The sequence below is a fragment of the Trachurus trachurus genome (assembly GCF_905171665.1).
Source record: "Trachurus trachurus genome assembly, chromosome: 22".
Taxonomy (NCBI): domain Eukaryota; kingdom Metazoa; phylum Chordata; class Actinopteri; order Carangiformes; family Carangidae; genus Trachurus; species Trachurus trachurus.
The window spans coordinates 2114418-2128190 of record NC_139907.1 but is presented as its reverse complement, the minus strand read 5'-3'; the positions used below and the strand labels follow the sequence as shown (position 1 = coordinate 2128190).

General features: G+C 41.7%; 1 protein-coding gene across 1 annotated transcript in view; it reads left to right on the top strand.

Moving 5' to 3' along the window:
- Positions 1–13773, top strand: part of ehd4 (EH-domain containing 4) — a 43077-nt gene that overhangs the window by 27905 nt on the left and 1399 nt on the right. Inside the window, exons 6-7 of the mRNA XM_083998812.1 lie at positions 1517–1628; positions 10001–10165. Coding sequence (XP_083854938.1) covers positions 1517–1628; positions 10001–10165 — 277 coding nt within the window. The remainder of the gene's footprint in view (positions 1–1516; positions 1629–10000; positions 10166–13773) is intronic.

Sequence of the window (13773 nt, the reverse complement as noted above, 5' to 3'; positions counted from 1 at the left end):
TGCAAATGAACCACTCCCTCAGCATTGCGTTACCATGACGATGTCTACTACTAGTGCCCATACTGATTTGGCCAAAATGTAGTATGCAAACAAAAGCTAAATCTGCAGTAGGCAAATTGCCAGATCTCCAGTCTGCATCTGACCAGTCTACATTGTGTAATGAAATGTGCCCATGACCTAGTCTCACCCTAACCAAAGATGGTATGGAGTAGTCTTTGCCATGTAGGCTACTGTAACCATGTAACATGTAATATAAAAATGCAAAATTAAATATATAAAATAAATTAAAAATATATGCAGAATGGTCAGTTCATTGTAAAACAGTTATTTATTGATGTAAATGTGGTGATTTGTGCACATAGACTACAGCAGCACTGCTCCTCTCCTCCTCCTTCTCACAGCTTCACTTTTCATTCAAACTAATTCAACTGCCACAAGATTTCATCAATGAGACCAACATTCTGCTAAATAGACTAACCACACGGCGGTAAACGTCTAAAAAACCCGCGGGTATGTTTATTAGCGATGGTTTTCTCTACCGCGATGAGCACGGACGCCTGCCCGGCCAAGGAGGCCTGCAGACGGGCTCTGCCTGTGTGAGGAACCGCTGGAGCTCCGGTGCTCCGGCGGTCCAGCGTTACGTCGGTCCGGCGAACAACGTCGCCCCGGCGGTACGTCGCTCCTCACACAGGTACAGCTTCACTTACATGAAACGTCGGCGTAAACTTCTAAATAAAACTTAGTAAAGTGACGCTACGGCGCTAAAACATGCAGGGAAGAAGCAGGAAGTAGTCCGCTCCGCTCTCCGCTGTGACCCCAGGCACAACAGAGCAGCATGGGAGGAGGCGGGGCCGGCTGGAGCAGAGACCTCGGCATGACCATGTAGGGGAGTCCGGCACGCATCGACGTAGACGCGACCTCATGTAAAAAAAAACTCAGCGCAACCGAGTGTAACAGGTGTGCAGAGAAATCCCAATTATCTAGCAGGGTTTACCTCCAAATGCATTAACCTCAGGATATGACACTTCCACGGCCTCTAGAACCATTATCCAACATTTTAAACATATAGAAAAGTCTGAAAAGCTGGAAAAGCATAATAGGTCCCCTTTAAAGTCTCTGCAGCACAGAGAACAGTTCAGACTGCAGAATACTCATTCATTAATTTGTTTGTTCATTCATTCATCCATTCATTCACTTATTCATCAATCTGCAGAACACAGAGAACAGGTCAGATTGCAGAATACTTATTCATCCATTCATTCAGTCATCCATCCATCTATCCATTCATTCATTCATTTGCTCACCCATTCATTCATTCATTCATTCATTCATCCATCTATCCATTCATTCATTCATTTATTCAGAACTCTGCAGACAGAGAACAGATCATCCATTAATTCACTCAGTACCATTTACTTATTCATTCATTCATTCATTTTTTTTTTGTATTTCTAAACATTTACTGTTAAATTCATGTGTTCACTCGTTCACTCATTCATCCCCCCTCCTGTGTCAGGCGTCTGTTTGAGGCGGAGTCTCAGGACCTGTTCAGGGACATCCAGAGTCTTCCGAGGAACGCCGCCCTGAGGAAACTCAACGACCTCATCAAGAGAGCGCGTCTGGCCAAGGTGAGACAGGAAATCACATGTTGTGTTTGGCATCGACACCGTCAGGAAGCTCGGAATTCTGGGAATGTTTGTCCAGTGTTTACGTTTCCCACACGGGAATGTGATCATCACGCTCCGGGTGGGAATCAAATGTGTTCAGTGTTTTTAAAAGGGGGCGGGGCCACAGGGATGAAACGGAATATCATAGTAAACGTCTCATCAGCAGAGTGGGCGGAGCTACAGGTGATGACATCACAGTGGGCGGGGCTACATGTGATGACATCACAGTGGGCGGGCCTCTTCTCTCCACTTCCTTCATTCTTCTCCACCTCCTCCTCTTCTCCACCTCCTTCATTCTTCTCCATCTCCTCCTCTTCTCCACCTCCTTCATTCTTCTCCATCTCCTCCTCTTCTCCACCTCCTTCATTCTTCTCCACCTCCTCCTCTTCTCCACCTCCTTCATTCTTCTCCACCTCCTCCTCTTCTCCACCTCCTTCATTCTTCTCCACCTCCTCTTCTCTCCACCTCCTTCATCCTCTCCATCTCCTTCATTCTTCTCCACCTCCTTCATTCTTTTCACCTCCTTCCTCCTCCTCTTCATCTCCACCTCCTTCACTTCTCTCCAACTCCTTCACTTCTCTCCACCTCCTCCTCCTCTTCTCCACCTCCTTCATCCTCTCGTCCTCCTCCTCCACCTGTCGGGTTCTCAGGGTCGTCACGGTGACCATGTTCTCAGGGTCGTCACGGCGACCTCGGTCTGGCCTCGTTCAGTTTTCCAGTGGAAACGTTGATGAGGCGTTCAGGTGCCGGAGGGGAAGTCGGACTTCCTGCTCGTTTAGCTGCTGAGTGGTGGTGCGTTCAGGGACCGGGGATGCAGGTGGTTATTTCAGGCGTCCAGGTTTCCTGAAGGAACTGAACATAACACGAACACCACTGTTCACCGGCCACTTCAGGGACAAGCTCGCTGTAGGAAATATGAGCTCCCTGTAGGAAATATATATATATAGTGGACTCACTGGTCAAATGAAAAACACTTTCGGACACTTATTCGCTGCACAGTTAATTACGTATTACGTCGCGTAATTAAAACGTTCCAACCGCGACCGGTGCAGGTACCAAAATAAAAAGAGGAGTAAAGTAGGCCTAACAAAAATGTTCAATCAAACCCACATAGTTTGAAACAACGTTCAAAACACACACAGCCAGTGTCACAACTAAGCAATATAAAGTCTGCTAGCTTAATGCTAACGTATAATGTAAAACCTCATAGACGGGCTAACAGAAAATAGCATCGCTATCGCCATTTCGCGGCAATTGATAGCCACAGCAGTAAAGCTGCTAAAAGCTGTTTTAATTAGCTGGCTTTAGCGCTGTTAACACGTCACTGTTTAATCCAGAGTCTGTGGTCAGTTTATAACGCTTGTTAGGGAATTTGCTCCGATGTTTGTTTTGGGAGAAGTGCAGAGTCTGTGGAAGCTGCGACCGGACAATTCTGGCTGCCCGGACACATTTATTTGGTAGCTACACCGGTCACTACTTGCATTTATTTGGTAGCTACACCGGTCACTACTTCATTTATTTGGTAGCTACACCGGTCACTACTTGCATTTATTTGGTAGCTACACCGGTCACTACTTCATTTATTTGGTAGCTACACCGGTCACTACTTCATTTATTTGGTAGCTATACCGGTCACTACTTTATTTATTTGGTAGCTACACCGGTCACTACTTGCATTTATTTGGTAGCTACACCGGTCACTACTTGCATTTATTTGGTAGCTACACCGGTCACTACTTCATTTATTTGGTAGCTACACCGGTCACTACTTGCATTTATTTGGTAGCTACACCGGTCACTACTTCATTTATTTGGTAGCTACACCGGTCACTACTTCATTTATTTGGTAGCTATACCGGTCACTACTTTATTTATTTGGTAGCTACACCGGTCACTACTTGCATTTATTTGGTAGCTACACCGGTCGCTACTGCATTTATTTGGTAGCTACACCGGTCACTACTTCATTTATTTGGTAGCTACACCGGTCACTACTGCATTTATTTGGTAGCTACACCGGTCACTACTTGCATTTATTTGGTAGCTACACCGGTCACTACTGCATTTATTTGGTAGCTACACCGGTCGCTACTGCATTTTTTTGGTAGCTACACCGGTCACTACTTCATTTATTTGGCAGCTACACCGGTCGCTACTGCATTTATTTGGTAGCTACACCGGTCACTACTTGCATTTATTTGGTAGCTACACCGGTCACTACTGCATTTATTTGGTAGCTACACCGGTCACTACTTGCATTTATTTGGTAGCTACACCGGTCACTACTTGCATTTATTTGGTAGCTACACCGGTCGCTACTGCATTTATTTGGTAGCTACACCGGTCGCTACTGCATTTATTTGGTAGCTACACCGGTCACTACTTGCATTTATTTGGTAGCTACACCGGTCACTACTGCATTTATTTGGTAGCTACACCGGTCGCTACTGCATTTATTTGGTAGCTACACCGGTCACTACTTGCATTTATTTGGTAGCTACACCGGTCACTACTGCATTTATTTGGTAGCTACACCGGTCGCTCTGGGCCGCTGTGGTAACAGCGATCCGTGACCGCAATGCATGATGGGATATCTTGCTCCGGTTAGTGACTATCGGATGTTCACTACACTTCGCGGTGAATTGTGGGATAGATTCAGTCACTCACTATATAGTGAACATTAATAATCACAAAACATTTGGACACCACTACAACAACATGGCCTCGTCACTAGATAGAGAGTAGGGGAGGATTTCGGACACAGCCCATGTCACCGTCCACTCAGCCGTTTATTTTTATCCTTTTTCTATTGAATATTGATTAATGGAGCCAATGTTCTCAGAAATTCAATGACCTCACCCCCTCCTTTTATAAAACTCTCCCTCCCTTACTTCCTTCCTTCCTTCTTTCCTTCCTTCCTCCCACCTCCCATAATGCCACAGTCAGTCAGTCAGTGTGAAGGAATGCACTCCGGCATTCCTTTCTCCTCCTCCTCCTCCTCCTCCTCACCTGACTCCATCCATCCATCAGCTGCAGCAGCTTTATGTATAGTTTAGTTTTCCCTCTGACCCGGCGCCGTCCAGTCTCCTGTTGTTGTGTTTCATTATTAAATTCAAATTGTATTGAATCACTTGTTCCGCCCGTTGCTGTAGATTAGAACACGGTGAATAGAGTTTCAGGAAGTTTGACCTCTGTTCACCTCCGTTTTCACTTTGACTGAAGTTTCTTTACTGCAAAAACTCAAAATCTTTCCAAGAATATTTGTCTTATTTCTTGTCAAAATGTCTAATTTCTAGTCAAAACTAATCTCTTTCCACTTACAATAAGACTCATCACCTAAAAATGAACTTGTTTTTAGATAATTTTCATTTGTTCCAAACTAATTTTTACTTGAAATAAGTAGAAAAATCTGCCAGTGAAAGGAGGTTTTTTGTGCTTGTAATAAGGAAGAAAAACTTGCTCCACTATCAGATTTTTCTACTTATTTCAAGTGAAAAGAAGTAAAACGTGTCTAAAAACAAGCTACTTTTTATGTGATTTTAGGTATAATGAGATTTGTTTTGACTAGAAATGACATTTTGACTAAAAATAAGACAAATATTCTTGGTAAGATATTTGAGTTTTTGCAGTGTTTCAGTGATATGATGTGAATCAAACACATTTACCTTTATTAACAGCAAACAGCAGCTTCTGTGATTTGAATTCTACACTGTGCAGCTCTGGTCTGAACTGTTCTCAGGCTCCAGACTCACTTTAAAAACAAAATAGAAGCACAGTGACCCCCCCTAACTTAAAGTTTTAGGGTGCGCACGCTGTAAATCGACTGGCAATTAAGCAAATATTCACATTTCCTTTTCATTCATGATCCTCACAAACAAACATCGGCCTGACACCTGTGATAACAGATATTAGATTTGTTGAGTCGTCCCTTCTATGTTTCACCAGTGTTACAGAGATAGTTCATAGTTTTAGTCAGATTCTCCTCTCACCATAATGCATAGTCATAGCAGTAGGTTCATCACCTTTAGTTATCGGTGCATGTTGTTTTGAGATCGGCGTTTCCCTCATCAAACTCATCAAATACACAATCCAACAACTCCACAACGCTCTGGTGGACAAGTTGTGACCTGCACATTCACCACGCTATGAGATAATCACATAAAACTATCTATGTAACATTACAACACATGAAGCAAATACTCTGAACTACTTTCTCTTCTGAAATCCCTCCGCCCAGCAGCCGTGTCTGGAATGTAGTTCCGGCTGCATTTCCCTCTAAAACAACTCTGTGTGGTAACGTCAGTGTTGGGGAGTAACGAATTACATGTAACGCCGTTACGTAATTTAATTACAAAATTTATGTAATTGTAATCAGTTACATTACTGTGGGAAAATGTGTAATTAAATTACAGTTGCTTTTATAAATTTCCATGATTACAGTTTTAGTTACATTTGAAAAATCATCGGAAAAACTCGGATTTATCAAATAGTTTTTTCATGTCAACGTCCTCCTTTCAAAGCCGCAAGTTGGATACTGGACACGGAAGAGCCAAATGTCTGACCCGCGATGATCCACACTGACACTGTTGCACCTCTCCTAGTGGGCAACATTGCGCACTGCTCTACATTATTTCGATGTCATCCCACACTGTACACCAGCCTATACGCTTGTGTAGAGAGCGCGTAAATGTGAAGATGTACCGCGCGCACACCAGATGATCCGCCGGTCGTCTGAGTGAAATATCCAAGTAAGCAAGTCAGATAAATAATTACATGGCCCGCACCAAAAGGTGGCAAAGTGACTGGATGGATGGGTTTGGTTTTATTTTACTGGACCATGCCGACGCTGAGAGGGACAGAGGGACAGCTGATGCTCTCGCTCTCTCTCTCTCTACGTATGTGACTCACACGGTCTCCGCTGGCTCTTGTTGAGGTGAAGGGTTGTACAGATGCTGCTGTAGTATTTGTGGACATTTTGCAGATGGGTTTAAAAATCTACACTAATGGTATGGATGTCATGCTGTGTGCCTCTTGCTATACTGTTAGTATGCTAATAATTGCTTGTTGCTGTGAATATCATAATACTATTGGGGAACACTGGTGTGGTGCAAAGAGTGTTTGCCAGCGGTGAAGATGTTGTTGACATCTAAACTGTCAATGTCGAATCTGAAGAGTTACAGCTATACCCTTACCCTTATGTGTCTATAGGCCTAATGTAAAGTATACAGCTGTTCTCATAGTAAAAGGAGGTATCTTGTGGAGTCAATTATTATATTGTCTTTATGTTGTACTGCTGAAAGGTTAACCATTAGGTCTGAAAGTGTGAAAATGGTTAAAAGTTGAGAGCATTCATTCAAAATTAAGAAAAGTAATTAAAATGTAATCAAATGTAATTAGTTACATTACTTTGAGGAAGTAATTGAAATAGTTACACTACAATTACATTTTCAACAGGGTAACTTGTAATTGTAACCAACTACATTTCCAAAGTAATCTTCCCAACACTGGGTAACGTTGTGTTATTATCTCATAGCGTGGTGAATGTGCAGGTCACAACTTGTCCACCAGAGCGTTGTGGAGTTGTTGGATTGTGTATTTGATGAGTTTGATGATGAGGGAAACCAAGAAATCCCATAATGTGCGGATCTAAAAACAACATGCACCGATAACTAAAAGTTAATGAACCTACTGCTATGACTATAGGGATTATGGTGATAGGAGAGTTTGCCAAAATGTTGAACTATCGCTTTTAAAAAAAATCTGCAAATTTGCCGGTTGCACATTCGCAAGTCGATGAATAATTTATCTCAAATTTTAGGGGCAAAACTTTCGCAGCTGCAGGTTTGTCGCTTTGCTCTGGTATTGAATGAAAGTTGTAAATCTGATTAGAGCCTGAAGGAGACTCACCATATTTGATTTGAGCTTTTATTTTGAAGAACCATGTGAGTGTGTTTCACCATTATGACCTCATTACAACCTCGTTATGATGATGATGAGTTCACATCTGCTGAATGATTTCTGAGTGGAGGATAACGTCTGCAGAGAAAACACATCAGCGTAGTGGAAGAATGAGCGGCCTTCCACCTCTGACCTTGAGGTGTTTATCATACCTGCCCCCCCCCCCCCCCCCCACAGACCCTCTCTCTCTCTCTGTTTCCCCGGCTACGAGCTGTGATTGAGGAAACTGTTGCATAAACAGAGTTGTTGTTGGACGCGGCCGAGGTCTCGCTGCAGGAGACCAGTCTGCTGTTTTTGTCTTTTCCTTCAGAGGAACGACGGGACCACGACACGTCCTGTTTGACTCTTTAAAACACTATTGATTAACTCTCTCTCTGTGTGTCATTATTAAAGGGAAAGTTCACCCAAAATTCAAATTTCACTCATTATCTACTCACCCTCATGTCGACTACAGGGTTCTTACGGATCCTTAAAAAGTCTTAAAAGGCATTGAATTCATTAATCTAAAAACAAGGCCTTAATTGGCATTAAAATGTCTTAAAACAATTTTTCAAAGGTCTTAAAAATGTTAACACTTGGTAAGTGGTATTTTATGGTTGTAATTAGTCTCAAATCTCAAAAGAATTGGTAACATTCCAACATAGAGAAGTTAGTGGCGGCCGTCAACGCTAAATTTCTCACCGCCTCCAGCTCCCGAGTCAGTGTTTTTTTTTTTCCGGACTTTTTATGCATTTATTTTGAAAGGACAGCTGGAAAGAGACACAATCCAATGTTCATGTAGCAGTCACTTTACTTTGGAAGTGGGTAAAATTGTCCCTAATCCTATGTAATTGATGTGGTGTTTTTTTTCTGCATTTGTGTTTATTGTGAAGTCGGTCTTAAATTTCATTTCAAGTGGCTTTAAAAAAGTCTTAAAAAGTCTTAAATTTAACTTGGCTTAAGCTGTAGGAACCCTGAACTAAGAATTTTCAGAGTCCTCCGTTCCTTCTCTGAGTTACGGGGGGGGTCCGCGCAGCAGTATTTGTCCATATAATGGTTGTCAATGGATACCAACTTTCTTTGTCCAAAAAGACACACCAAAAAACATCCAAATACCTCCATAGTGCTCGTCTGTAATGTCCCTCTTGTATTGAAGCCCCGACATGAGAAATTGTTCTGAAAAAAATTAAATAAGTCTATATTTCAAGCTTGTTTTGTAGCGGAAGCTCCCAGTGTCTCAGTGCACTGCTCTTCCAGTGTCACTTGGTTTCTCTCATCATCAAACTCATCAAATACACAATCCAACAACTCCACAACGCTCTGGTGGACAAGTTGTGACCTGCACATTCACCACGCTATGAGATAATAACACAACGTTACCACACAGAGTTGTTTTACAGGGAAATTCCTGCAAAACCGCTGATGCACGTTGCCTTCAGGGACAGTTTTTCATCAAGCAGTCTCTGTATTTCCCTCTAAAACAACTCTTGGTGAAAAAAAGAAGAAATAGTTAATTAATGCCGAGGGAAATTGTTTTGTTGTAATGCTTCGCTCCAAATATATGAATGTAATAAAACTGAAAATGATTTTAAACTCCACATATTCAAAGTTTATAAATATTCCCTGTCAATAATACAACTGTTCAGGGATCAGTCAGTTGACAGAGTTGTTTTAGAGCAGTGGTTCCCAACCTTTTTCTTAAGGGACCCCCCCCCCCCCCCCCCCCGATGTAAATAAATAAAATAAGGACCATCATAACTTCTTTTACATGAAATACTTTATTATATTTCAGTAATTTAATAACAGCATGGAACAAACAATCAGGAGAACCTGTGTATGATTACAACATATTTCTTCAGAACTTGTACTTTTAAAAACATAATTGTGTTTTTAAAAGTACAAGTTCTTAAGAAATATGTTGTAATTTTACACAGATTTTTCTCATTGTTCCATGCTGTTTTTCAAATTCATTGTGACTGATATTGCCCTGCTGTATATTATGTATTTAATGTTTTAAAACTGTTGATATTCAATCATCTATTGATATAGGCCTATCATTTATTTGTTTATCTATTTAAATACACAAATAAATGTTTAATGTGGCCCTTGAATTTAGTTGATTTTGTCACATATGAATTAAATGCTTAGCCTACTCATTTATTTAACATTTTAATTACATTAAAATGATTAAACCCCTTAAAATCAAGAGGGCTTCGCGACCCCCCCTGGATCTTTGGCGACCCCCTTGGGGGGTCCCGCCCCCCAGGTTGGGAACCACTGTTTTAGAGGGACATACAGAGACTGCTTGATGCTTGAAATTTGAATTTTGGGTGAACTATCCCTTTAAGAGTGTTTTGTTAACAGCTGCTGTGGTGATGTCGCCCCCCCCCCTTCAGGTGCACGCTTACATCATCAGTCACCTGAAGAAGGAGATGCCGTCCCTGTTCGGCCGGGAGAAGAAGAAGGAGGAGCTGATCATGCGGCTGCCGGAGATCTACACCATCCTGCAGCGAGAGCACCACATCAGCCCCGGGGACTTCCCCAACGTCGCCAAGATGCAGGTACACACCGCACGCCGCCAAAATAAAAGCCACCGTACCTCTTATTATGAAATAAATTATAATTCTCCTGTGGGAGTTAAAGGGACAGTTCAACATTTTGGGGCAAATTGGCCCATTGCCATAATAATCCCTATAGTCATAGCAGTAGGTTTGTTACCTTTAATTGTCGGTGCAAGCTATTTTTAGAATGGCGGAGCAGAGCCGTGAGCTGCTCAGAGCTACGCTACGGAGGCTCATTATGGGATTTCTTGGTTTCCCTCCATCATCAAACTCATCAAATACACAATCCAACAACTCCACAACGCTCTGGTGGACAAGTTGTGAGCTGCACACAACAGTTGTTTTAGAGGGAAATTCATGCAAAACCGCTGATGCACGTTGTCTTCAGGGACAGTTTTTCATCAACAGTCTCTGTATTTCCCTCTAAAACAACTCTGTGTGGTAACGTTGTGTTATTATCTCATAGCGTGGTGAATGTGCAGCTCACAACTTGTCCACCAGAGCGTTGTGGAGTTGTTGGATTGTGTATTTGATGAGTTTGATGAGGGAAACCAAGAAATCCCATAATGAGCCTCCGTAGCGTAGCTCTGAGCAGCTCACGGCTCTGCTCCGCCGCTCTAAAAATAGCTTGCACCGACAATTAACCTACTGCTATGACTATAGGGATTATGGCAATGGGCCAATTTGCCCCAAAATTGTTGAACTATCCCTTTAAAGTCTTTGTTTTCTTATGTTTTCACTACGTCCGTGTGTCCAGTGCAAACAGGAAGTGCTGACAGAGAGTTCAGCTTCCTTTTCAACGGGCACAATTACAAAACACAGACAAAACGCACACATGGCGTAACGCCGTCTTGTCGCTTGCTGACGCAGCTCGGGGAGCGCTCGGTTTGAGGCGATGGGTGTCCCTCCCTGCCGGTGTTGGAGGAGGAGGTGTTGTCACGTTAAAGGGATAGTTCACCCAAAATTGAAATTTCCCCTCATGATCTCCTCCCCCTCATGTGGACTAAGGGCTGGGAGAAGTTTCAGAGTCCTCCGTGGCTTCTCTGAGTTACAGGGGGTCTCGGCGTAGCAGTGCATGTCCATATGACGGTTGCAAATGGATACCAACTGTCTTCGTAACAAAAAGACACACCAAAAAACATCCAGATACCTCCATGCTGCTCGTATGTAATGTCTCTCTTGTATTGAAGCCCCGAAATGCAAAATTGTCCCGAAGAAAATTAAATAAGTCTATATTTTATGCTTGTTTGTAGTGGAAGCTTCTCGAAGCTCCTCTTCCCGGTTCGTCAAATTTGGTCGAACTGGGAAGAGGAGCTTCCGCTACAAACAAGCTTGAAATATAGACTTATTTCATTTTTTTCGGTACAATTTCTCATGTCGGGGCTTCAATACAAGACAGACATTACATACGAGCAGCATGGAGGCATTTGGATGTTTTTTGGTGTGTCTTTTTGTTACCAAGACAGTTGGTATCCATTTGCAACCGTTATATGGACATGCACTGCTACACCGAGACCCCCTGTAGCTCAGAGAAGCCACGGAGGACTCTGAAACTTCTCCCAGCCCTTAGTCCACATGAGGGGGAGGAGATAATGAGGGGAAATTTCAATTTTGGGTGAACTAGAGTTAGAGAGGTTTGTTGTTGTTGTTCAGGATGATGACATCACGTGTTGAACACAGTCACAGGACAGAATGTGATGTGAAGAGGAGCTGAGGTTTACTGATGTCAGCGAGACACTCGAACGCGGCGTCGGGGTGAAAACACACGGTGCAGCTGTGAACTCCTCCGGCCTGTAGAGAGATGCTGCACTGCAGGTGTGTGTGTCTGTGTGTGTGTGTTATTATATCACCGGGGAACTGAAAAATCCCAAACATTCTGCTCGCCAACAATTCAATAAAAATACAAGTGTCGCTGGGGAACACACACACACACACACACATACACACACACTCCTGCAGAGTCACACACTGTGTCCACCTGCAGCACGGTCAGCGCTCTGTGCAGCTGCAGCCAGTTGACTCTCTGTCGCCCCCTGTCAGGCCGCAGCAGGAACTGCAGCCTCATGGTTTTGTTGTTTTTGTGAAGTGGTTTTAATATCAAACACATGTTCACGCTGATCCACGTTGAACTGAACTTTCTGCAGCTGCAGCAGCACGTAATGCCCTTTAAATCTGCAGGAAGTGGTGGACTTTTATTGTGAAATGAGAGGCCACTCAATAGTTAAAATGTATAAAAAGAATATAGGCTACAGTAATCATAATAACTTTATTTACATAGCACCTTTAAAAACACAAGTTCACAAAGTGTCATAAAACCATAAGAGATGAACTGTCCAAGCAACATCGGCAATACGACAACAAACTGTGACCAGGACTCCAATTAAATTCAGTTAATTAGATTAAAAATACATAAAAAGGGGTTATACATGATAAAATGAGATAAGATGAGATATATGATTAAAGAGTTAAAACAGACTATAATCTGTTGATTATAACATTTCTGCTACTTCCTGTTCCACTGAACCATAAAGAGCTCCATAGGTTGAACTGAAGTGAAGAATTAAAGAGTCGGCACTTATAAGTTGAATAGTTTTAGCCTGCACCTTTTCCATCTATGTAACATTTATGAATTAAGTTTGAATTATTGATTGTTGATTGATGCCTGACTCTCACAATTTGTGCAGATGGAGGCAAAAATATAAACATAAGTGACTTTAAAGTATAATAAATATAAAGGAGAGAATATACACTGCAAAAACTAAAGAATATTTGTCTTATTTCTAGTCAAAACAAATCTCATTATACTAAAAATAAGACTCGTCACATTAAAAAGCAGCTTGTTTTTAGACACTTTTATTTTCCTTCTGTCAAGCAATTGAAATAAGTAGAAAAATCTGATAGTGGAGCAAGTTTTTCTTCCTTATTACAAGCACAAAAAACCTTTTCTACTTATTTCAAGTGAAAATGTGTTTGAAACAAGTGAAAATGATCTAAAAACAAGTTGATTTTTAGGTGATGAGTCTTATTTTAAGTGGAAAGAGATTAGTTTGGACTAGAAATTAGACATTTTGACAAGATATTATAGACAAGTATTCTTGGAAAGATTGTGCGTCTTTGCAGTATAAAGACTTTGTACACTATAAAACACTAAAACTTTTTTGTTCAGGCAGGCATTCTTAGGTTGTCCCTAGATGTTTTTTAGATGTTTTTACTATTGTCTCCGCACTTTAATCTCCTCCTTTAGCTGTTTTCTTTAATGTACTTTATTACCTGTGTCTTTTTTTTTTTTTTTATCTTCTGCTGATTTTTCTCTTAGTCTTTTGTTTATTTTGTTTCTGGTTTCTGTAGCACTTTGAGATTACTTTATGAAAAGTGCTTTACAAATAAAATGTATTATTATTATTATAATAAATCTGTAATTTCAATAAATTGGCTGATATTGACGTCGTCGTAGCGATATAAAGATATAACTGTTCTGATTGGTGCGTGTGTCTCCCCCCAAAGGACATGCTGCAGCACTACGACTTCAGCAAGCTGAAATGACAGATTTGTTATAATGTACAAACACTGCAAAAACTCGAACCTCGAAAATATTTGTCTTTTTTCTA